At 51.5% G+C, this 25786-nt stretch overlaps 1 protein-coding gene across 1 annotated transcript; it reads left to right on the top strand.

Moving 5' to 3' along the window:
- The first annotated feature begins 16042 nt into the window (after window positions 1-16042).
- ADI1 (acireductone dioxygenase 1) lies at window positions 16043-22401 on the top strand. Its single transcript, XM_082642554.1, has 4 exons — window positions 16043-16550; window positions 18315-18434; window positions 20242-20421; window positions 21549-22401. The coding sequence occupies exons 1-4, from the start codon at window positions 16431-16433 to the stop codon at window positions 21666-21668; spliced, it is 540 nt and encodes a 179-aa protein (XP_082498680.1). The 5' UTR covers window positions 16043-16430; the 3' UTR covers window positions 21669-22401.
- The last annotated feature ends 3385 nt before the right edge of the window (window positions 22402-25786 follow it).

Genomic DNA, 25786 nt, shown 5'->3' with positions numbered 1-25786 from the left:
CGTGCCCCGGTCCGGGAAGATCCCACATGCCGCGGAGCAGCTAGGCCCGTGAGCCATGGCCGCCGAGCCTGCACGTCCGGAGCCTGTGCTCCGCAACGGGAGAGGCCACAGCAGTGAGAGGCCTGCGTACCGCAAAAAAAAAAAAAAAAAAAATGCAGAAAACGATACAAAACAAATGTATAGCTTATTGAATTATTATTGTTATTATAAGGTGAGTACCCTTGTAACTACTACCCAGGCCAAGAAGTAGAACTTTGCCAGATGCCCAGAAGGCTCTTCACGTGCTCCTCCAGTCACAGCCCTTCCCTCCCTCCAGAACTAATCCCGACTTACAGAAATGACTTCCTTGCTTTTCTTTGTGGCAGTTTTTAGTCTAGTCTACTCTTTTTTTAAACTTGGTATTTCTTTTTTTTTTTTTTTAAACTTGATATTTCTTAAGTCTCTTTAATTTACAGGTTCCCCCTCAATCACTGTTCTTACAGTTTATCTGTTGAAGAGCCTGAGCCATTTGTCCCACTGTTTCCCACTGTCAGTTTTGTTGCTCGCGATCTCGAGGTGCTGTCCAGTGTTTTACTCTGTCCTCGGTATTTCCTGCAAATTGGCGGCTGGGTCCAGAGGCTTGATCACAGTCAGGCTCCACCCCTTGGGCACGTGTGTTATGTGCTTTCATCAGAAGGCAGAGTGGTTTTCATTCTTTTGTTGTTGGCAGCTGCCAGTGCTCAGGGCCTAAATCCATTAGTTAGGTTGCAGAATGCTGATATGCTGTCATTTTGCTTACATTTATTGGCTGGAACAGTTTTAGAAGGTACTTCCCCTCACCTAATGCTGGTGCTCAGTGTAGAATTCACGTACAAAAGGAGGGATAAATGCTAAGATTGGCTCCCGGTCATCCTAAAAAGGTAGCCCAATTAGGGGTTTTTATTTATATATTTTTATAACATGTAAACATATGTATATGTCATGAACTCATGTACTTAAGCCTGTTTTATGGGTTTCAGTCCATCGCAATTTTCCTCTTTATTGAACCCAAATTGCAGCGGCTTTGGCCTGTAGGAGGGAGCCTCTTCAAGTTGGCTCTTGATTTCTTTTGATATTCATATATGTACACATGCGTGCACAGACACACACCACACACAGACACACTCATGCACAGACTGTGCACACGGTCAGAGAGAGCTTTCTTGCAGTCTGATGTGTCAGGGTGTTCTAAACCCATCTTGTACCTTTCCTGCTCTAGACCTGGAATTGGCTTTTTCTCTAAGGATCTGTAGTTTCTTTCAGTGGCAAAAAGAGGTATTTCAGATCCTTGGTGCTCATTGCTACAGGGTTGGTTGTTGTTTCTAGGCCTAAAAAATACACACGTGTGCGCACACACATTTAAAGAGAAAGTGTTTTCTGAGCTCATGTTGACAGTCCTAAAACAAACTCAGGATTCCAGGGCATTCTACCTCTTCCATGTTACAGCTGTGTCTCCTACACTGAGATCCTGGTTCTCAGGCTGTGGGACTACGGAGCAGAATATTCCTTTATTACACGCTTGCTTGTTCTACTTTAACATGTACTACGTGGATACTAACCCTAATACACCATTAATTACAATGAAAACAGCACTGGAGCCACATCGTCAACTGTTACATAGTAAAATCTCTCCCTGCTGCCCTCATTTAGTCTTATTTCCATGTTCTTAATGCTCATAACCAGTGTTTAGGTCAGTGTCAGCTTGGGAACCATACTCCCTGGGCTTCTGTATGTTGAATTCAGCTTGTGTCCTTTATACTTGAAGTTTTGCAGAATATGAAATCCTTGCCTACATTTTCTTTCCTTGAGTGTCTTAAATATTCTGTTTTCTTCCAGCATAAAGTGATGCATGAAGAGCCTGATGAATCTTATTTTCTTTCCAAGTCATGTACTCTTTTTGCTTAGATGTCCAAAGGGTTTTTTCCTCTTTCTCAAGTCAGCAGTTTTATTAGAATGTGTCACGTGTTGGTGGCCCGGGGTCAGTGTTGGCAGGTATATGGTGTGCTTTTTCTGTATGTATTTTCAAATCTGCTCTTTCAAGAAAGTTTCCTTGAATTGTGGCCTAGTGCCCTGTTTGATTCTTTGCTTTGGTTTTCTTTTTGGGGGGACCCCTGTTATCTGTATGTTGAAATCTGATTTACCCATCTTCAGCATTTACCACTTTATCTTGAATCTTTTATGTGTCTTAGATTGCTTCCATGTCTTGGCTGCTGTAAATAATGCTGCTATGAACATAGGGGTGCACGTATCTTTAGAGGTCTGTTTTCAAAGAGGGCAGTTAAAGGGAAGGGGTTTGCTGACCTACGGATTCCCCCTGGCAGAATCCCTGGGTCCAGGAGGGTCCTTGCTCAGCTGAGGCTTTTGAATCCCACCCTCTGTCCTCTCAGCCCACGTCCTCTATAGCCAAACGTGGACCTTCTCCAACACCACGGTGTTCTCTGTACCGGGGGTCTATATGATGAGCAGGGTGCCCCATTCAGGTATGCGACATGCTTCAACCTAACACTTTAGAACCCAGGGACCAACTGAATGTTAATGTCCCCAGATTCCTGTGTTGAAGCCCTGACCCCCAGTATGGCTCTATTTGGAGATGGGGGTGTTTGTCTCTTTCTGTTATGAGTGCTTGTCTTATGTTTTGTTCTTGTGTGTTTATTAAAGTCTGATGGGCACATCCTGTATTGAGATTATTGGGTAGCAAGAGGATAAAATGTAAAAAGAAGTTGGATTCAAACCAAGAAAGGAGAGAAAGGTGGTCTGGTTCTTCTCCCCATCATACCCCAGAGAAGCTGCACCCCTTATGGTGTTTTTTAAAAGGCTCTGGAAATCTTGGATCATTCAGTTACAGCCCCTTGGCCACCACGTTATCGTGACACAATGTGACAGGTCTTTTCATAAGGCCACGTAGCTTTGCCCTCCAAAGGGCCTGTGTTCAGGGTTCGTTGTCAGTAGCAGTGAATCTGCTGGGCCTCCCCCAGGACTTCTCTGTGAACAAAGTCACGAATTAGCTTGAGTTTGGGAGCACGATGCTTTTCCTCTTCCTGCTAACCCCCCTTGGCATTCACCCCTGAACCCACTCAGACACATGCAAGACAAAGGGTGAGGGCAAGAGAACATTTCTTCTACAAAAACAGACTGCCAGCTATGATGCAACCCATCCTAAGGTTTGACCAAGATGCAGGGTGAGGCTGTACATCTTTTTATAAATTTATCAGCCGTTTGCATATATGAGTTCCTATCTAAAGAAGGTGATATCACACTTTATTCAGGGCCTCCTACTGGGTACTTCAGAAGAAGCAGATGCATAGCATGGTGACTCTAGTTAACAATACTGTATGGTATACTTGGATTTGCTAAGACAGTAAATCTCTCATACACACACACATTTAAAAAGGTAACTGAGGTGATGGATGTGTTGATTAACTTGATTGTGGTAATCATTTTACAGTGTATACATATATCAAATCATCACATTGGCCCCAAAATAGAACCCCATAAATATAGTCAAGTGAGCTTTGACAAAGGAGCAAAGGAAATACAATGGGAGCAAAGATAGTCTCTTCAACAAATGGTGTTGGAACCATTGGACGTCCACACGCAGAAAGTGGATCTACACTTCTCACAAAAATTAACTCAAAAATTTCCACACTCCCTAAATGTAAACTATGCAGAACTATGAAACTCCTAGAAGATAACATAGGAGGAAACCTAGATGACCTTAGGTATGGTGATGACTTTTTAGATAAAAAATCAAGGCATGGGACTCCCCTGGTGGCGCAGTAGTTAAGAATCTGCCTGCCAATGCAGGGGATATGGGTTCAAGCCCTGGTCCAGGAAGATCCCACATGCTGCAGAGCAACTAAGCCCGTGCGCCACAACTACTGAGCCTGCGCTCTAGAACCCGTGAGCCACAACTACTGACCCTGCATGCCACAGCTACTTCAGCTTCAGCCCATGTGCCTAGAGCCTGTGCTCTGCAACGAGAGAAGCCACTGCAATGAGAAGCTGGCGCACCGCAACGAACAGTAGTCCCTGCTCGCCACAACTAGAGAAAGCCCGCACATAGGACAAAGCCCCAACACAGCCAAAAATCAATCAATCAATAAATTTATTTTTTTAAAAAATCAAGGCACGATCCATGAAAGAGATAATTGATAAACAGGCTTCACTAAGATTTAAAAGTTCTCTGCAGAAGACAACGTCAAGAGAATGAGAAGATAAGCCACAGACTGTAAGAAAATATTTGCAAAATACACATCTGATAAAGGACTGTTAACCAAAATAGAGAACTCTTAAAATTCCACAGTAAGAAAACATACAACCCAATTGAAAAATGGGCCAAGGACTTCACAGACACCTCACTAAAGGAGATACGTAGACGGCAACTGAGGACATGAAAAGGTGCTCCACATCATACGTCATGAAGGAAATTAAGACAACAGTGAGAGACCACCACACAGCTGTTAGAGTGGCTGGAATCCAGACACCGATAGCACCAGACGCTGGTGAGGTTGTGGAGCAACAGGAACTCTGATTCGCTGTCAATGGGGATGCAAAATGGTGCAGCCAATTTGGGAGGAAGACTCTTAGAAAGCTAAACGTACTCCTAGCATATGATCCAGCAATTGTGCTCCTTGGTATTTACCCAAAGGAGTTGGAAACTTCTGTCCATACAAAACCTGCACATGGACGTTTATAGTAGTTTTATTCATAGTTGCCAAAACTTGGAAGCAACCAAGATGTCCTTTTGTACGTGAATGAATAAACAAACTGTGGTCCATCCAGGCAATGGGCTATTATGTAGAGCTAAAAAGAAATGACCAGTCGAGCCATGAAAAGCCATGGACAAGCCTTAAATGCATGTGACTCAGTGAAAGAAGCCAGTCTGAAAAGGCTACAGACTGTGATTCCAACTATGACATTCTGGAAAAGGCAAAGCTATGGAGACAGTAAAAAGATCAGTGGTTATGGGAGTGGAGTTGGGGGATCGTGGGATAGGCAGAGCTCAGAGGATTTTAGGGCCGTGAAAATACTCTGTATGAAACCATAATGATGATACATGTCATGATCCATGTGTCCAGACCCACAGACTGTACACCGCCAAAGTGTAGCCTAGGGAGAACTGTGGACTGCGGGTGATGGTGCTGGGTCAGTGCAGGTGCATCGACTGTAACAAACGTCCTGCTCTGGGAGGGGGGATGGATAGTGGGCCACTCTGTGTGTGGGGGGGAACATGAGAATTCTCTGTACCTTCCTCTTTGCTGCCAACCCACAGCTGCTCTGAAAGCAGGCTTGTACACTTTAAAAGTATACAATTTTATTTGTCCATTATACCTGTGGAGGGGGAGCTGCAAAAAATGTAAACAATGTGTTAGATGAATGAAGAAAAACGGAAAAGAAAGAGTATTCCCACAGCATCTTCAGAATTGCTAGTAAGTTTATTCCAGGTTAATCTCCTTTTCAATGCAGTTATTAAGACTGATTATCATTTATGTATAGAAAAGCCACTGTCCTTTGAAACATTAGTAATTCCAGCTTACTAGGCTCTTACTGTGTTTAAAACTGCTCCCATCAACTTCCTCGAGTTGTCCAGGTATACAGTCCCGTCATCTAACAATCATCTCGTTTCTTCTTTCCTGTACGTTATGTCGCTTATTACAGTCTCATGTCTGATTGCCTCTCCTGGCCCTTCCTGACTGTTACCCGTTCAGGTGAGAAGCGGCGGGGAAGGAGGGCATCAGAGCAAACGTGTTCAGTTACGTGTGCTTTCAACCTTGTCAAGTGTGTGGTGCCGTCTCACGCTTATCTTTGGCGTATCCCACCATCCAAAAGCACACTGTCGAGTTTATTTCCTGTAGTCGATTTTACAAAGGATAGTCCCACGGACGCCATGGCCCCCAGCCTGTGTCCCCTGCCCCGCCTCCACCTCCGCCTTTCACGCCCCCTTGGTGCCCAGATTCTGCGCACAGCCAGCCCCCCGCCTCTGCTCTCTGCCTTTTCAGGTGCTGCGGCGGCTCCTGCTTTCTCCTTTCTCACTGTTGCTCATCCAAGAGGGCTCCTTTACCTCAGCCACCCGGCCCGGAGGTGTGCACCATGGTGGCCCTGGCTGAATGGCTGAGCTTCCCAGTCTGTGTGCTGAGGCACCCCACTGGGCCGCAGGAACTCTCCGGGGAGCTTCAGGTTCGGAGGGAAACAGCCAGACTCCAGCCTGGGGAAGCTCGCGTTTGGCGTCAGAGCGCGCCTTCCAGTGACTCGCCCCCTGGCGAAGCGGCTGTTGGAGCGGCTGCTGGCATAAGAAGCCAGTACTTGCCAGGACCGACCGAAGGCCACGTGTCCACCCTGGGAAGGGTCCGCCGGGCCCACGTCCCGGTCGTCCACAGGTGTGTTTGCTAAGGAGTGAAACAGAAATTTCTTTTGATACATGTGGATTCTCTTTTCTAATGACTAAGTTGCTGGGCATAAATATTAGTTGTTTAGACCTAACTGTTCATCCGGGAACTGTCAGGTATTTGTTTTGGCCTGGGGGGGGCATGAAAACATTTACTGAGACATTAAGGATGCAGTGAATGGAGAGAGTTCCAGAAGCTGTGGGCTCTCCTGGTAGTTTTCTTACGGTTCCATATAAATCATTTCCTGCTTGTCTGTCTTTCCAGTTGGAATGTGAGTTTCCTGTTTGGGGGAGATTTTACATTTTTCGTCTGTAACAAGGGCCTCCGTCGCACCTGTGTTTCCCTCTGGGGTTTAGACGTGTCCTGTCACATCCCAGTGCCACGTGGGCCCTGCCAGCGTCGCCTGGTTGAGGGTCATGGAGACTGAGAGCCCCCAGGGAGGGCGATCCCAGCACCGCAGTTCAGCAGCTTGAAGATGCTCGTTGTTTGAGGTTTCAACATGTCTGAATTTGGGGTGCCTTATGGTCAGGGATGTGTCTCTCTTTAGCCGTCTCTTCACTCTTTAGGGGCCGTGAAATAACTGCACTATTATGGTTGGGGGGTCTTGGATGTGTTGGAATAGGCGACTCAATCCACACGCAGTGTCTCGGGTTTGGGCGCTAGGGTCCTCCTGCAGCCCACCCTGCCCTGAGTGTGGAGGAGCTTCAAGTAGAAAACAGACCCAGCCGCCGTGCATCTCCTGGAGGGTGTCCGGGTGCTGAGAGCTCCCGGGTGCAGAGGCCACGTGGTCTGAGTCTGGGAAGTGGGCTGGGGCCAGGGGACAGGACACGCGGGAAGAACCGCCCCCACCTGGGGAGAAGACAAGACGGGCCACAGCGGCTCGGTCAGGGGCAAACAGCACTTCTCAGACAAACATCAAGTAATCAGGGCCCGGCTGGAGGACGTGGAGCTGCACGTGTGCACGGGTGCCACCATGGGCTGAACTGTGCCCCAAAAATTGTATGTCGGAGCGCTGGTTCCAGCACAGAATGTGGCTGCGTTTGGAGACTGAGCCTTCAGTGAGGTGGTTGCATTATAATGAGGCTGTTTGGGTGGCCCTCGTCGCACAGGGCTCCGAGATGCATTTGCAGCGGGAGGGCTGCGTGAGGACACAGCCAGCAGGCGGCCGTCTGCAGGGCAAGGCGAGAGGCCTCCCAGAAACCAGCCCTGCCGGCATCCTGATCTTGGAGCCCCAGCCTCCGCGACTAAGGGCAGGGAGACCTCTCTGCTTAAGCCCCGGGGCTGTGCTGGTCTGCTTTGGCAGCCCGAGCAGACGGGTGCAGATACACACATGAACGTTTGGAGGATTCCATTCCAAAATAGAAATGGCGACCGCAGGTGGTGGGGTCATGATGACTGCAGATTGTTGACTGAGTTATTGTTGCTAAGTTTCTCAACTAACTTGTGTTACGTGTTTAATACAAACACGTACAAATTGGACATAAACACTGAGGAAGGATCACCTCACACCTGTCAGAATGGCTCTCATCAAAAAGAACACAAATGGGGACTTCTCTGGCGGCCCAGTGGTTAGGACTCCAAGCGTCTACCGCAGGGGACACAGGTTCGATCCTGGGTCGGGGAACTGAGATCCTGCATGCCCCGCAGCCCAGGCCGAAAACAAACAAAACCCCACAATTAAAAAATGTTCGCAGGGCTTCCCTGGTGGCACAGTGGTTAAGAATCTGCCTGCCAATGCAGGGGACATGGGTTCGAGCCCTGGTCCCGGAAGATCCCACATGCCGCGGAGCAACTGAGCCCGTGCTCCACAACTACTATGCCTGTGCTCTAGAGCCCGCACAACTACTGAGCCCGTGAGCCACAACTACTGAAGCCCGTGCGCCTAGAGCCCGTGCTGCGCAACAAGAGAAGCCACTGCAATGAGAAGCCCGCGCACCGCAACAAAGAGTAGCCCCCGCTGCTCACGCACAGCAACGAAGACCCAACGCAACCAAAACTAAAAAATAATAATAAATTTATTTTGAAAAAATGTTGGCGAGGGTGTGGAGGAAAGGGAGCCCTCCTGCACTGCTGGTGGGAATGGAAATTGATGCAGCCACTGTGGAGAACAGTATAGAGGTTTCTCAAAAAACTAAAAACAGAGCTCCCATATGTAGAGCTAGAATTTCGGGCTTTGTGCCCCGGCCTCTAGTTTGCCATCTGTCAGTTGGGAACTTGTGCTGGGCCTGGGCGGGGCTTTGGGTGGAGCTAGGAGGGACCCCAGAGACAGCAGTGAACAAAACCTGGGCGGAGCCTAGAGGAAGCTGGGCCCCAGCAGAAGGCGGCGTCCACCCGTCCCCCACCACAGCGGGGAGCCGCCCCGGGCTCAGGACGCGGCCCGCTTCCCGCCTGCGCTCACCCTTGCTGGCTCCGGCGCCTGTGAGACACAGCTGCCCGATGGGCACGGGGTTTCCAGCCTGGACCCTCCCCAAGCCCGGGCCGACTCTCCTCGGCATCTGCCCTCAGACCCCTGGCAGACGTGTCAGACGTGCGCACAGCCAGGCAGTCGGCTTTGCCTGCACCCAGCCCGCCGCGCCCAAGCCTTCCTCATCTCAACGCGGCGCATCCCCTCTCTGCGGGCGGGCGCTCAGGCCGAAACCCTGGGAACTGCCCTGACCCCCATGCCTGGTCCGTTCCCCGTCGCATCCTGTTGGCCTTCATGTAAGACAGATGCAGAGTCGGGCCAGTGCCCCTCAACCACAGCAGGCCCACCAGCCCGGGACCCAGCTCGGGTCCTGGCTCCCCGCAGGCTATGCTCAGCCCGCCTCGCACGCGGGGGGGCCGCCCTCCCCCTCCCTCCTCCCCGCCCTCTCCCTCCTCCCCGCCCCTCCTCTCCCTCCGTCCTGCCCTCCCCTCCTCCACGCCCCTCCTCCTCCCACGCCCCCTCCACTCCCTCCTCCACGCCCCTCCTCCTCCCACGCCCCCTCCACTCTCTCCTCCCCGCCCTCTCCTCCCCGACCTCCCGCACCGCAGCCCCTCCGGGCGCCGGGACCCCGCCCTCAGGCCCTGCCCTTGCTGTTCCTCAGCGGCGCACTTTGGCTCCACCAGCCCGCTGACCTGCTCCGTTGCCTCCTCCCCACACCTGCTCAAAGGTCATTTAACCTGGAGCCTTCCTGGCCACGCCTCAGGCGAGTGCAATTCTGCTTCCCTGTCCCATGTGCCAGCTCCCTGTCTCCCTCTCTGTCTCACACACGTGTGCGCATACACACATGCACGGGGCTGGCACTTTTCTTCCTCTTCACCTGTGTCATATTCCTGCCACGATCTGACCCACAGCCTGTTGCTTTTCGCTTGTCCCCCTTATTCGAACTTACGCTCTGTGAAGCCAGGGAGGTTTTTTTTCCTGTTTGCTTACTGTTGCATCCCAGGGCCTAGGACAGCGCCTGGCACAGAGCAGGTACCCGGTAAATATTTGTTGAAAGAGTTGCAAAACAGAGCCTTATCTGAAGGGTCTGAGCAGAGCAGAAAACCAGGGGCAGGGACTCCCCTGGTGGCGCAGTGGTTAAGAATCCGCCTGCCAATGCAGGGGACACGGGTTCGAGCCCTGGTCCGGGAAGATCCCACAGGCCGCGGAGCAACTAAACCCGTGCGCCACAGCTACTGAGCCTGCGCTCTAGAGCCCGTGCGCCACAACTACTGAGCCAAAGTGCTGCAACTACTGAAGCCCACGTGCCTAGAGCCTGTGCTCTGCAACAAGAGAAGCCCACGCACCGCAACGAAGAGTAGCCCCCGCTCCCCGCAACTAGAGAAAGCCCGCACGCAGCAGCAAACACCCAACGCAGCCAAAAATTTATAAATAAATAAATAAAAAGAAACCAGGGGCAGGCTCTCGGCCGGAAGTAGGAGATTCAGAACAGCATGGAGCAGGCCGACTGAGGACGGGGAAGGGGCGGGGCGGGGCCGTCTCGGAGAGGACACCAGCTCCCCGCTGATTCCTTCAGGGACAGCTGGACCCAGCCCAGCGTTTAGGGGATCAGCTGTTTAAGGGCCCAGATGTGCTGAGTCACTGCATACTTACTTGACCGGTGGGAATCTGTCACTTCGGCAAAAGTTTTACTTTTCATCAGAGTGAGATTTGCTTTCTGAAAAATTATCCTTATAGTTCAGATTTCAGTATCTATTATTTATACAGTCTTGTGGTTTTTATTACTAAGAAGATTTAGTCCTAATACTTTACTCAGTTGGCCTTCTCGTGTTTCTGCTTCCTGCCCCCAACATGGGCGGGGTTAAAATCAAAAACAAACGGAGACCAGCCCTGAGCAGACAAAATGACTTTGGCCACACAAACAAAGCTTAATTTAGCTTATTTTGTAAGACCACCTTGATCTGGGTCATTTCTTGCTTAGGCCTCTGCAAATCACGGGCAAAACTCAAATGGTTTCCCTCAAATTGGTTAGGAGGTAACCACTGACCAATTCCCTATCTTTTAAAAACTTTCTAGTGTTCTAGCCAATCACTGTGAAGAGTCAGCAGTCACGGCCTCCTTGCTACACCTGCTGCTTTATAACCATACACCCCAGCTTCCTTCTGTGTTTGTTTGTTTCTAAATTTTTATTGGCATATAGTTGATTTATAATGTGTTTCAGGTGTACAGCAAAGCAAATCAGTTATACATATACATATATCCACTCTTTTTTAGGTTCTTTTCCCATATGTGTCATTACAGAGTATTGAGTAGAGTTCCCTGTGCTATACAGTAGGTCTTATTCATCTGTTTTATATATAGTAGTGTGTATATGTCAATCCCAGTCTCCCAGTTTATCCCTCCCCACCTTTTGTGTTTTGGTTGGAGTCCTCCTGGTTTTCAGACTCTTTTTGGTGTGTGCACAATAAATGGTTACTAATTACCACTCTGGTGCTGCACTGGTTTTAGATCTGATATTTCTGAACGTTTGACAGTGTTTACCAGAGACTGTTCTGTGGAACATATTTAGAATTAGTGGATGCCACTCTAGAATGGGGACAAGCTTTGTCACCATTAGACAATTTCTCCATGACAAACATCACCAGTTTTCAGAAGAGAGATAACATCAGCAGAGTTTCCTCAAAGTGTTTGACCTCAAAACCCTTTTTTTGAGTCATTTTCCTCAACATATGTGACTTGGAACACATTTGGGGAAAGGCTTTATTGGAACACGTGTTTTGGGGACAGTAGGATCCCAAAGATGACAAGTGAAGATGGGAGAGGTGACCTCACACCGGAATAAACATTCGGTTTTATTTTCATCCAGGAGGCATGAAGGTTTGCGATAATTCACTGACATGCTGTAAATACGCCTGCATTTCCCCCCCAGGAAAAGGAGGCTAAGGTTGTGTGGATGTCTTCGACCTCATTTCAGAGATGTATTAAGATCAAGAGAAACGTTTTCCTTTTAATTAGTTTGAACAAAATTTTGCTGACTGGGGTCTCTAGGCAGCTGGTCCTGAACATTCCTTCTTTGTTAAGAAATCCAGACTCGTGCTCCCTTTTTCAGCTGAAAAAATTTACATGCACAGATGGCTTGTTTCTCAGTTCAAAATCCCAGAACTTTTTGTAAAAATTAGTATCAGAATTTTTCAAATATACACACAAAAAAGAACAGTTTCATAGGCATCCAATTCTCAGTCACCCAGCTCCATTCTATTAAAGTTCTTGTCCTTTTATGTGCTGAGTTAGTGAACTTGTCAGGTCTTCTTGACTTGTGGGATCTGGGGCCGTCCCACTGGTTTCATTCCGTAGGTCTTACTGTTAACTCTACATTTATTGATGGATGGACCCTTGTGTTTCACAAAAAACTTTATTTCCAGCACTCTCTTTTAAAACGCTCCTGAAACAGTGCTTTTCGCCCAGGTGCTCTTTTGTAGCTTCTAGCTGTTGCCATGTCCTCCATTATTTATTACGCCCAATCTCCCTGAACATTTTCTATATTTTCCGGAAAGCCTTCCAGGTTCTTCCATTTAAAGACATTCACTCAAGTTTGGCCCTAATGGAAGAGGAGTTTAGACACAGCCTCCTGCTGTGGAACTGGGTTTGCTGTGGCATCGCCTGGACTGGGGTTAGCCTGAGGGCCCGGGAGGGACGGGTGCTGAGCTGAAGACACAGAAGGATGAGAAGCCGAGAGCTGTTTTGCTCACCTCTTTCATTCTCTCTTTAGTAGAAACTCTCCAAAAGTAGGAGAATTTGGCAGTTTGTGTTTTTCGTGAGCATCCGCTGCGCTGTCTGCCCAGCTGTTCCTTCTTTCCTGGGGCCATGCTGTGTCCCTGCCCATCCTGAGGCTGTGATGGGGCTGCCAGGCTCCAGGCTTCCCTGACGGCTGCCCATGTGGCCACAACCGGGCCTCGGGCTCCCAGAGAGACCCACGGCGTGGACGCGTGGCTCTTGCTGGGCCACCTGGAAACTTCCATGAGACTGGATGTCCAGACACTACATCAAGAGCTCCTTCTCCCTGAATTACAAGCAAACCGTTTCAGAGCTACTGGTGGCTGTTTCCTGACACGTACAAAAAGCTCATCCCGGTGGATGAGAATTAAGCCAAAGCACAGAGAAAAGCTAGTTGGGATGTGGAGAGAGAGACAGACAGACAGACACAGGCAGAAACAGACAGAGCTGTTAAGTTCCTCCGAGCCCCAAATCCAGTTGCGCTCAAGGCAAGGGATGCTCTAACGTTTCTCAGTATTGTGAGCCAGGACCTCTGTTTTGTTTTGTCTGCTTAAGCAGCTTGTTGGATTTCTGTCACCTGCACCCTAAACAACAGAGCTGAGGGCTGCATTTTTTTTTATTTATTGAAATATAGTTGATTTACAGTGTTGTGTTAGTTTTAGGTGTACAACATAGTGACTCAGCATTTTTGCAGATTATACTCCATTGTAAGTTATTACAAGACAATGGGTATAATTCCTTGTTGCTTCTCTATTTTACCCATAGTGGTTTGGGTCTGTTCCAGAGAGCTGCGTTTCTAAAGGGCAGGTGAGCAGAGGAGAGCAGCTTGGTGAGGATGCCAGGACAGTACCCGCTTCCCCCCGGGCTGCGTGTTGCAGGAACGGGCTGAAGCCAGGTGGGTCACATTGTTGCTGCCTGAGCGTGGCTTGGGCCGCAGCACAAAACTACCAGCAGTGATCGTGTCCTTCACAAGACAAAGCAAACAAAGCCCCGTTTCTCTTAAGAATGTCCTGATGAAGTAGTAAAAATTGTTAATTTTATTAATCTTGACTGCCCACCCCCCCCCCCCCGCCAGTAGACATCTTTGTAATACCTCTGGGACAAAGCAGGAAGCATACAGAAAGCATCTCTACTGTTCGCCAAAGTTCCCTGGTTGTTTTGAGGGAAAAAGCTCTTGTAAGATTGAGCTGCAAGCTGAGCTTGCCACCAAATAACTATGGTTATTCCAACCAGGGTGTTTGGCAGACATTTTCCCCAAAATGAACTGAGCCTTATATATATATATATATATATATATATATATATATATATATATATATAGGCTGTGTTGGGTCTTCGTTGCTGCGTGCAGGCTTTCTCTAGTTGCGGCGAGCGGGGGCTACTCTTTGTTGCGGTGCGCGGGCTTCTCACTGCGGTGGCTTCTCTTGTTGCGGAGCATGGGATCTAGGTGCACGGGCTTTAGTAGTTGTGGCGTGTGGGCTCAGTACTCATAGTGCAAGGGCTTAGTTGCTCTGCGGCATGTGGGATCTTCCCAGACCAGGGATCAAGCCCATGTCCCTTGCATAGGCAGGCAGATTCTTAACCACTGCACCACCATGGAAGTCCTGAACCTGTCTTTTAAGAAAACAACTGACAGGACTTCCCTGGCGGTCCAGTGGTTAAGACTGTGTGCTTCCAATGCAGGGTGTGCGGGTTTGATCCCTGGTCGGGGAAGTAAAATCCCACAAGCTGCACCATGAGGCCAAAAAATTTTTTTAAAAAAAGGATATTTACACTGAAAAATGGAAGTATGCAGGAGAAAAGTGCTTGGAGAAAGGAAGAGCAAGGAAGGAAGGTGGGACAAATGCATGTCAAAGCCCTGGCAGCAAAGAGGAGCGGGAGATGCAGGCGGAGGCCCGGGCACGCGGAGGGCAGAGAACAAGAGGGAGAGGTGGTCAGGCGCCAGCCACACGGGCCATGGAGCCAGGGCAGAGTTAGCAAGGAGGGTTAAAGTCGAGCAGTGACATGATCTGGTTTGTGTTTTTAAATATACGCTCTGCATAGGACGGACCGCAGTGGGCAAAGATGGAAGCAGGCGGTCAATTTCAGTTGTCAGCTCCATCAGGCAAGAAGGCAGGCAGGAGGAGGGGGACGCAGCGGTGTGAGTGGATTTGCGGTGTGTTTGGAAGGTCAAGTCCACAGGATTCGCTGTAGGTAGGACTGGATGTTGAGGGTGAGTGAGAGGAAACAGGAAAACCCCTAGGCTTTTGGATCAAGGCACTGGGCGGTTGGTGCTGCTGTTTACGGAGCTGGCAAAGGATAGAGAGAAACATGTTTGGATGTGCGGGACTCGAGAGGTCGGTTTGGCCACGTTGGTTTTGCGGTGCTTATTAGCCCTGGGACACTCCACGATGTCGTGGTCATGCCCAGAGGAGCCAGAACTGGGGCGGGGGGGCGGTGGGGGGGAGTAAGGAACGGGCTGAAGGAACAGGGAGTGGCGGCTGTGATGAACTGGCTGATAAGAACAGAGGCTGCGATTGGATCTGGGAACCTGAGGGAGTGGTGACAAGGGTGAGGAGGGGAGGAGAGAGCAGTGAGGGGCAGAAACAACGTGGTCAGTGGTCTTACGTGGAACCCTGAATGATGAGCAGTGATTGTCAAGTAAGGCGCTGGAGAGGCAGGCTCTCTAAGAAGGATGTGGGCACGCACGTGCCCACACGTTGCGTCCTGTGTTTGCAGTCAGGGTGCAACAGAACCGAATTGAAATAAAAGTGTGCTCTTCACACAGTAATTCTGGAGGTTCTAGAGTCAGCTGTATGCTTTGGAGATGTGCTGTCTGAGAGCAGTCCAGCCTAAGTCCCACACGTGATCTAGTTACTTGATTCCCTGTTAAAGACACTGGGGTGAATGGCTGAGATAAGCTGATCTCTTTGATTGATCGATTTGAAGAGATAAACCTAGGCTGATTGAGCAGCTGGATTTTTTTTTCCCCCTTGTCAGCTAAACTGATTAGAAATTCAAGGATTGGGAAGCTTCTATTTATTATAGGACATGACATTATATAGGGAAAGGAGATGAGATGAAAAAGGGAAAAAGGAAGCAATTTAAAATTATAGGGTGGTACTGCAGACTTTAGATAAACATGGGTGGGGGGATGGAGAGTACAATATCCCACCCTGAATGATGCCGGGGGTCCTCTGTGGTGATCTGATCTGGCTTCAAGCCACAGCTGTGCACCATCTCAGTGGCACTGGCTTAACAAAAATCACTTTTTTTTTGGCATTTGCTTTCTTCGCTGTAAAATACAAACTATTTAATCTCGGTATAAATTGCTTCACAAGATGGCGTCTGGATGTTCAAGGAGACTGTAGCCCTCATCCCGCGAGGCATGTGCTCGGTGCTCGAGGGCGCTGAATTTGACCCGATCCCGCGCACCGGGAACACAGTGCCAGCCAAGCAGCCCCTCCCCCGGACGACTGAGTTCACGCAGGGCCGGGCCACACTCGGCCTCCTGCACGAGGAGCTGATTGACAGCCACGGGTGGGCGGTTGGCCCCGCTCAGGTTCGGCTCCGGGTGGTCACCGGGCCTGAGCCGAGCCGGCGGACAGCCCTCAGGGGACACCTGCCCCGCGCTCGGAGCCCATCCGCCGGCCCGCGGGAAGGAAGCCCTCGGCCCGGGGCCTTCGGAGGGCGTCCCGCCCGCTTTCCTTTCCCGCGCCGCCCTCCCTCCCTCCCTCCCTCCCTCCCGGAGGCTCCCGGGGGAGGGGTCGGGGGAGGGGCGGCCCGCGCGGGTCCGGGTGCAGGTCCCGGGCTCAGACCGGCCCGAGCAGGTCCGGGGTCAGGCGGTGACGCCGCCCCCGGGCCCGGCCATGGTGCAGGCCTGGTACATGGACAAGTCGGCCGACGACCCGCGGCTGCCCCACCGCGGGGAGCCCGCGCGCCCGGTCGGCCTGGAGCAGCTGCGCGGGCTCAGGGTCCTTTACTGGAAGGTACGCGGGACCGGGGGCGCGGTCGGGGTCTCGCGGGGCGGGGGCTCCGGGGTGGGGTCGCGGGCGGCGGGGAGAGCCCTCCGCTCATATCCCCGAGTTCCCGCGCGCCCCGCGCCCCGGGGAACAGGGGCCGCCGCCATGATGGGACCCCGTGCGCCGTGCGCATGCCCGGCGGCGGGGCCGGGGGTCGGCGTCCAGGCCGTGGTGCTCACTGCGCATGCTCAGTAGCGGGGTTGCGGGGGTTGGGGGTGTCGGCGCCCAGGGAGAGGCGTGGGGGCGGGTGTGTGCGGTCGGAGCGCGGCGGAGGGTCCGGTGCCGGCGGGGTCGTCGGCCGCCCGGGTTCAAGGCGGGACGGGCGGGGCGGGAGGGCTTGGGGTCCCTGCAGGGCCCGCGGCGAGTGCGGGTCTCCGGGGGAGGGGCCGGGGCGCCCCCCACGATCTCCTGGAAGGCGGCGTCTTCAGGGCAGTATCGCGTCTGTTCTGAGAAGAAAATAAGTTAGTTTTACCGCAAATCCCTGCACTTCGGGTTTCGCGGTACATGTGACATTTTAAGAGCAGCTGTGAGACAGTGGCCAACTTCTGAATGTACCCAGAGTATACAGTAAGACGCTGTGAAAGTCACCCTTGCGGTTTTCCAGGAGATCAAACCCAGTTTCTCCTGCCTTCTCGTTGTGCTCTGGATGGTGAGGCAAAGGGCTGTCGAAATTAAACTTCGATTACTCTGTGTATTTTCGTACCTTTCTTAATAATCACCGCCCTTGAGCAGCGACAGCAGGGGGAGCCTTTTCGCCTGTTCTGTTAGTGCCGCCACAGGGCGGTAGGAAGCGCCCACACGCTCAGGCTTTGAAGGTGGATGGAGCACTAGTCCGTACTGTGTGGATCTGCTCATCCGGAGAGTCGCCTTTTAGCAGCTAACGTATCGCTGACTAGTACTTTGAGGTACTCTGAGTTTGCTCTTCAGTAGTTGGGATACCATGCGCATTTTATTGCAACATAAGGCAAAATATGTGAAATTCTTTGCCAGTGGTTTTAAGGAGGAGTTCATAGTAATGGTGTCTGGGGCCCAAGGGGTGTGGTTCATGAAGAAGATGACCTTAAAATTGGACGTTAAACAGTTGATGGGATTGTGATAAGTGGAAACAGGGAAAGGCCGTTCGAGGCGTAGGAAGGTGTCAGGAGCAGGGGTGTGGGGCTGTGAAGCATCAGGTGTTTTTGAAGAGCAGCCCACAATCGCATTTGGTTTAGAATGTAGGTGTTTTAAAAACAGGGAATAGGGAACGAGGAGTAGAAAAGGCAGTCCGGGCCGGGTGGTAGAAAGCCTCTTGTCTCTGTCTAAGGGATTTGCCTTTTATTTGTAGGCTCTGACAGCTTCAGGCCCAGGGAAGCAGAATAACCAAAGAGATGCCATCGAGAGATCAGTTAGACTTGCACAGTGGATTGGTGGCAGAGGAACAGGACATGGCAGTGTGGACAGGCTTGAGGCGATGAGAGCTTCCCCTGGGCTCCTGGCGGTGGGACTGGAATCCCCCAGGCAGGACCCTTGCAGAGAAGGGAGGTGGGAATTCAACACAACTGCGTAGTTCTTAGCTGTTATGGAGAGTGGGAAAACCATTAAAAGAAATAGGGAAAGGAGGGGGAGAAAGGTTGGTTTAGTCTGGACAAAGGACTAGATGATAAATCTGGAGTATAATCATATTGGAGATCCAGAAAGAGAATGTTTCGATGCATTCATGTGACCTCCTATTTGTGTTTTAAACTCTTTTAGCTGGATGCTGACAAATATGAGAATGATCCAGAATTAGAAAAGATCCGAAAAGAGAGAAACTACTCCTGGATGGACATAATAACCATATGCAAAGACAAACTACCAAATTACGAAGAAAAGGTGAAGGAGCTCTAAATTATTTGAAAAGGGGAATCATTATATTTGCTACTAATAAACACAAGCCTTTCTTTCCTTTTTAATGTCTTCATTTTGGTTTTATATCAGAGTAATGCTGGCCTCATAGAATAGGCTGTGAAATACTCCCTCCTTTTCAGTTTTTTGTAAGAGTATGTTTAGAATGGGTTTAATTTTTCCTTAAATGTTTGGCAGATTAACCAGTGAAGCCCTATGGGCCTGGAGTTTTCTTTGTAGGAAGGTTTTTAGCTACGAATTCAATCTCTTTACCAGATATAGGGCTATCCAGAATATCTGTGTCTTGAATAATCTTAAGTAGTTTGTGTCCTTCAAGGCATTTGTCCATTCCATCTGAGTTGTCAGATTTATTGGCATGAAGTTATTCAGACTATTCCCTTATTATCCTCAAAATATCTGTAGAATCTGTAGTGCTCTCTCCTTCATTCCTGATATCGGTAATTTGTGTCCCTTCTCTCCTTTGCCCAAGTCCTGCTAGAAGTTTATCAATTTTGTTGATCTTATCAAACAGCTTCTGGTTTCATTGATTTTTCTCTATTGTTTTTCTGTTCTCTATTTTCTTGAATTCTGCTCGTCTTTATTTGCCTTCTTCTACTTACCTTGGGTTTAATTGCTCTTCTTTTTCTAATTTTTTAAAGTGGATGCTGAGGTCATTGACATGAAGCCTTCCTTCTTTTTTTTTTGCGGTACGCGGGCCTTTCACTGTTGTGGCCTCTCCCGTTGCGGAGCACAGGCTCCGGACGCGCAGGCTCAGCAGCCATGGCTCACGGGCCCAGCCGCTCTGCGGCATGTGGGATCCTCCCGGACCGGGGCATGAACCCGCATCCCCTGCATCGGCAGGCGGACTCTCAACCACTGCGCCACCAGGGAAGCCCTGAATATTTTTATTATAAAACATGAGAGGGATAAAGATCTGAAAAACACAAAAGTACATTTGGACAGGTGGAAAGTGTTTGTTGAGATGGTGACTGCCTTCCTCAGATGCACACGTGGCTTCTGATCTGCCCGTGTGATCAGTGCGACTGCCGTGTGCATTTGATCTCGTGGTGGTGTGTGTGTGTGATCACGTGATGTGTGTGATCAGCATGATGGGGTGTGTGTGATCACGTGATGTGTGTTGCGTGTGATCAGCGTGATGGTGTGTGCCTGTGATCACGTGATGTGTGTGATCAGCATGATGGGGGTGTGATCACGTGATGTGTGTGCGTGTGATCACGTGATGTGTGTGATCAGCATGATGGGGGTGTGATCACGTGATGTGTGTGCGTGTGATCGGCATGATGGTGTGTGCGTGTGATCACGTGATGTGTGCGATCAGCATGATGGGGGTGTGTGATCACGTGATGTGTGTTGCGTGTGATCAGCGTGATGGTTTGTGCGTGTGATCACGTGATATGTGTGTGTGTGTGATCAGTGTGCCTGCCGTGTGTGCTGCAGGAGCCAGGATGTCTGCGTGGGAGTCTAGGCTCTACACACCCAGGCTGTGTGATGTTGGGCTGGCGACCTAGCCTCTCTGAGCCACATCCCTCATCTGTCCAACGGGGGTGACAGAGAGCACCTGAGTCAGTTATTAATATAAACCACTGAGAACGTTGCCCGGCACGTGGTAAGCGCTGTGTGTCCCTTCTTTCTTTTCCCGTTAGTCCACCGGTCGGTTTCACAGAACATTCTAGCTCCCGCCCCCTTGTACGTAGGATATTTCTTATCTGTGGAGCGCGTGTCTGGCACCTCAGTCCTGGTCTTCACGGCTCACGAGAACCCCCTCCTGCTCTAGATTAAGTTGTTTTATGAGGAGCATTTACACCTGGATGATGAGATTCGCTACATCCTGGACGGCAGTGGGTACTTCGACGTAAGGGATAAAGAGGACAGGTGGATCCGGATCTTCATGGAGAAAGGAGACATGATCACTCTCCCCGCCGGGATATACCACCGCTTCACGCTGGATGAGAAGGTGGGCCTGCCGTCTTCTCTGCTGGGGCCTGGTCTGTGCATGGACGTGGACACTCAGCCCTGCGGCGTGAGGCGAGGATGCTACCTCTGAGCGAGTGGCCGGCGCCGCGGGGTCCCCTGCCCGCCCGGGCCCGTGCCCGCAGGTCAGCGGGAGGCATCCGTCCAGGGGTGTGGCTTTGTGTGGGTCTCAGGGTCACTGCTCCCTCGTCATTTTAAGAGCATTTCAGTTGGGCCTTAACAGTCGTGCACTAGAGCCACCGAGACTGGCCACAAGCAGGAACAGGGCAGCTCTGAGGGTCTCTGGGTGTGACTCGGACGAATCTGCGATTTAAGCACGGTTTTTGGCTAGGAAGTGAACGCACTAGGTTTAGAACTCAGGATTATGAGGGGTGTGTGAAGAAGAGTCGCCTTGTCACCCCTGTTCCCAGCGCCCAGTATCTCTCCCTGCAAGTAACCCCTGTTATGTCCTTAAAAATCTCCTTAGAGCGATGTCACCCGTATCAGGCGAATGTGAGTCAGTATTCTTTCCCTTTTCCTCAGGAGGTAGCCGACTTTTGTAGGTGGGGTTGCATTTTCCTTTTTTCTGCTCGCGGTGCTTTGGGATCGTTTCGTTACAGGATGTAAAGGGCCTCGTTCCTGTTTACAGCTGCCTGGTGTCCACTGTGGGACGTACCCTGATTTATCCCGTTGACGGGTGACCCCTAAAGATGGGTACGCCAACTGTTTCCAGTTTTTTGCTGTTGTAAATGGTGCCGTCATAAGTAACCTCACACATTCGTCATTTTGTACTTACGTGAGTGTACCTGAGGGATAAATTCCTGAAAGTGAACCCTGGACGGACAGGTGTGCACGTTTCTACCGTGACGCAGGCTGCCCTCCCTTCTAATTCGTGGGAAACCGGTACCAAGGGAAGCAGGGGCGGAGGAGGGGCACACGCCCAGGCGGGGTCAGCGCTCAGCTGGAGCTGCAGACGCCTTGGCCGCCCGAGCACGAGGCCTTCTCGCCGTGGCACCGACGCTGCCTTTCAGAAGATGGAAGAAAGTGCTAAGACCCAGGGATGAAACAGCAAAGGAGCGTTAACCTCCGTAGCTGGTCTAACCATTGCTGCTGTGTTTGCTTGTTTTCTAGAACTACGTGAAGGCCATGCGGCTGTTTGTGGGAGACCCAGTGTGGACGGCGTACAACCGGCCGGCTGACCACTTCGAGGCCCGCGGGCAGTACCTAGAGTTTCTGGCGCAGACGGCCTAGCGGTGCCCTGGGGCCTGGTGCACCCTGGCCCCCCTTGTGAAGGTCCCAGACCTGATGGCAGCAGAAAATCAGTCGTATTCTCTTTGCTTTTGTGTTGTAGACTTGAGGCTAGGTGAGCTTTTCTCTGCAAGATTGTTGGATCAGAATACGTTTTAATGGGAGCAGCTGGAGAACCGGTTTGTACTGGAAGCACCTGTGAAGATCTGGGCAGATCCGCTCATTTTCCCTGATTCAGGATCAGTGGTCAGTGGCCCTGTGTTAGCTCGTGCCTTCAGCTGTGACCCAGTGAGTTTCAGTGCCCCAAACGCAGCCACTTAGCTGCCCCATCTGGACCCGATTCTTGGACTTTAAGCAGATACCAGGCGAGGCCACGCCTACCCTGTGCGGAGGAGTGACAGTGGATGACAGGAGTGGGCAGAGAGAAGACGCTTTTCTCCCAAAACACGGGGGAAGCTGGGTAGGGGGTGCTGTGGGGGATGAGCTGGCGTGTTAGGGGGACCCTTGCTGGATTCTGCCACGTTCTTGTTCAAGATAAACTAGCTGCCTTCATGCTATGCTTGTGGCTTGGAGTTACCTTATATTCTGGTACATGTGGCTCCTTAAAATCATTCCATTGAGATCCTTTGTGGGATTGTATGTGTGTATAATTAATTTTTACTTTATCTGGGTTATTACTTGTTCCAGGTGAGATTTCTACGTTAAACTCCCTACAGTAAATCTCTTTTACAATCAAGCCTTTGAATTTTAACAGAAAAACTTGTACCTTTTTTTTTAGTTAACAATTCTGAGATACAATTATACATAATTCGTTATAATCATAGAAAAACCCTAAATTAACCTCATACTTGAAGGGCAGTTTGCTTTAAGTATTTTTTTTAAACTGGATTAAAAATCTTTAGTTAAAAGTGATCTGTCGGGACTTCCCTGGTGGTCCAGTGGTTAAGACTCTGCACTCCCAATGCAGGGGACAGTGGTTCGATCCCTGGGCTGGTCTAAGATCGAACTGGGAACTAAGATCCCACATGCTGTGCAGCGCGGCCAAATTAAAAAAAAAAAAAGAAAAGCGATCTGTCATCATTTCCACATTGTTCTTGGGGGCGTGTGTCCACGCCATAGAGGAAGTTCCGAATTTTAGGATTAACGTGTGCGCCGGCAGCACGACCATAACACCACCAGCCCCCCAGGGCCCCGCGTGCTGCACGTCCTCGTTGTCCCCTTGATGGGGCTCCGGGGACGCCCTGAGCAAGGGCGGCTCCTGCAGGCCTGGCTCAGCGCTAGAGAGCACGGTCCTTCGTGCGTGCACAGTCATCAGGACGCTACGTGGGGGTCTCCCAGGAGCACACGGCTGTGAGCTGAGCTGTCCGTCTGGAGCCAGGTGCACCCGCTTGTTGAGTAAGACACGTCTCCACGTGTGTTATTTTACAAACTCGTCCTCTCTTTTTTTTTGCGGTATGCAGGCCTCTCACTGTTGTGGCCTCTCCCGTTACGGAGCACAGGCTCCGGACGCACAGGCTCAGCGGCCATGGCTCACGGGCCCAGCCGTTCCGCGGCATGTGGGATCTTCCCGGACTGGGGCACGAACCCGTGTCCCCTGCATCGGCAGGCGGACTCTCAACCACTGCGCCACCAGGGAAGCCCACGTGTCCTCTCTTGAAAGGGATGTAGCACTTACTGGAGGGCGGCGTACGGCTGGGAGGTGATGAGCCAGAACGTGAATTATTGCCCGTGGGTGTAGCTTCACACTGGTTTACGTGTCGGCACTTTAAAGAAATGCCCACTTTCCCCTTGTTCCTACTGAAGGTGTCTGCCGTGCACCCCGACCGTGCGAGGAGACAGCCCGGTTTGGGCCAGCGCCGTGGTTTCCGTCCAGAGGCAGGCGTGGCCAAGCCAGGAAATGGCCAACCTTGTCCTGCCTTGATCCAGATCACACATGTAGCAAACTGACATCTTAGCCGCTCGATACTTTCCCTGCTTGAAATCCAGCCTTTAAGGCTCCTGTCTTCCCACGGTGTTGCCGCTCTGTGTGCTTCGTCCGTGTCTCCTGAGTGGGCGTGGCCACGTCGTCTCTGACGTTTATCCAGAAGGAAGGGTGGTGGGCGAGCCGGGCAGCCCCCGTCCCTGTTGCAGATACTCCCGGCCAGGTGCTCCACTGATTGTCGCTAATCAGAAGCAGGTAGAGCTTTGCGGGGATTCAGCTGCTTCTGCCTTTCAGATAAGAGTTCTCATCTACTCGTTCTGTTCACACGCACAGAGAAGCTGTAAGTATATTACAGCGGATTTCCCTATATTTACTTTCATCTGTGTTCACTCACGTCCCAATGATATTACTGTATACGTTTTGAAATGTAAGCTATTTATAATCTATTGAGAGAAAAAAATGCAGTCTCCTTTCGGTAACAATATATCTACATACATTACACACAAAGAAGAATATTCTCAGTAGTTTTCTCTGGATAGTAAAATTATAGATTACTGGTTACGTTTTTAGTTTTGTCCATGTATAGTTGATAATTTGTCTACAAAGAACACAGTAAGCTACTCGTCTGAGCTCTCAACGTTAGGACTCCTTAAGTCTGCCTCTACCAGAGAGAAGGGAGTGTGGTGGTCTCGTCAGGACTGGAACCGGGGTGAAGCAGGAAGGGCTGCGGGGGGCTTGGGGCACAGCCACCCCACGTCTCTCTCGGTTTGCTTTCTGGGTCCCTTTTCTCGTGTCTTGTCCGCGGGCCCCGTGTCCTAAGTTTTGGTTGAGAAAACATGGCTGCTAGACTGAATTCTTGCATCAAAGCAGTGCTTTTAAATAGGAAAGTGTCGGATGCCGATCTTGCCAGAACGAGTCGGCCGCATGTGCGAAGGCCAGGTGCAGCCTCCAGTCTGTCTAGTGTGGCTTCCCTGCCATTCGGCCTACACCCTTCCGGGGGCTGCGCACCGGCCGCCTCCCACTCCCCACCCTCCGGTTCCCACCGGGCTCAGGAAAACCAGACGTTTACACCCAGAAGCTGGTGGCAGTCCTTAGAGAACTGGGAGGAAGCATTCATTTGGACCAAATTGTTGGTAAGCCCCAGACGGCTTTTCGGTTTCCTTGGGAGGAGTTATCCTGAGTGGAGGTGGAGTCCGTCTTTGTTTAAGGAGGCACTGATGGGATGACCTGTAGGAACGCGCGCGAGGGCGGTGCCCGGCCGCACTAGGTGGTGGTTCGGGCTGATTCGCCGGAAGCCAGGAGCAGAGCCCCCCCGACCCTGCAGGCAGAGCCCCCAGTCCCTGCAGGCAGAGACCCCCGAGCTCAGACACGCGAGCAGGGCAGGAGGAAGTGATACCCGCGGCGGGCGGGGGGGGGCACGTGGAGGCTGGTGGGCAGGCGCTGAGGGGAGGGCCGACGCCTGCTGCTAACGAGGCTTAGCCCAGGTGATGGGCCTCGTCCCACCGGGGACGCCGATCCTGTGCTGCTCCCAGGAGCTCAGGCCTCGCAGGGCTGGCGGGAGTGCATCCGGGCGACGGGCAGGTGCCTGACCCTCAATCCCGCAGGTCGGCTTCATCCTCTACCCCTCCCGCCGGGGAACTCGGTGCAGACGGGTTTGGGGCCTCGCTGCTCGCAGCCCACTGCCCGGGAGGGGTGAGTCTCTGCCCGGCTCCTGCCGCACGCTTCCCGGGGCTGGCGTTCTGGGTCGGGAGCTCGGAGGAGGGGCGGCGGGCGTCTCCCACGTGCGGAAGGAGCCGCGCGGTTCCCGGATGTGGGGCGGAGCGGCTCGGGCTCCACTCCAGGGCGAGAAGCCGCGGCCTCTGTCGCTTTGCGAGGGAGCCCGTCTCCCTGGGCTTTAACACACTCCCCGGCAGCCCGCGGGCGAGGGCAGACAGCCCTTGGGCGAGGGCAGACAGCCCTTGGAGGCGGAGCAGAGCGGGGTTCACGCTTACTTTGCGGGTTGCGGCTCCTCAGAAGTGAGGGCAGCCCCAGGCCTTGCTGCAGGGAACAGCCGCTCCGGAGCCGCGAGACGCGGGCCGAGCCGTGTGTCTCCGTCCGTTCCCGCCACCAGCGCGGGACACAGCACAGACCCCGAGTTCCCGCAGCTCTGGGGCCGCAGACCAGGAGCAGGGGCCGGCAGGTCGGGTTCTGGGGAGCCCCT

This window comes from Mesoplodon mirus, assembly GCF_964341445.2.
Source record: "Mesoplodon mirus genome assembly, chromosome: 14".
NCBI lineage: Eukaryota > Metazoa > Chordata > Mammalia > Artiodactyla > Ziphiidae > Mesoplodon > Mesoplodon mirus.
This window is presented reverse-complemented; position numbering and strand designations above follow the sequence as displayed.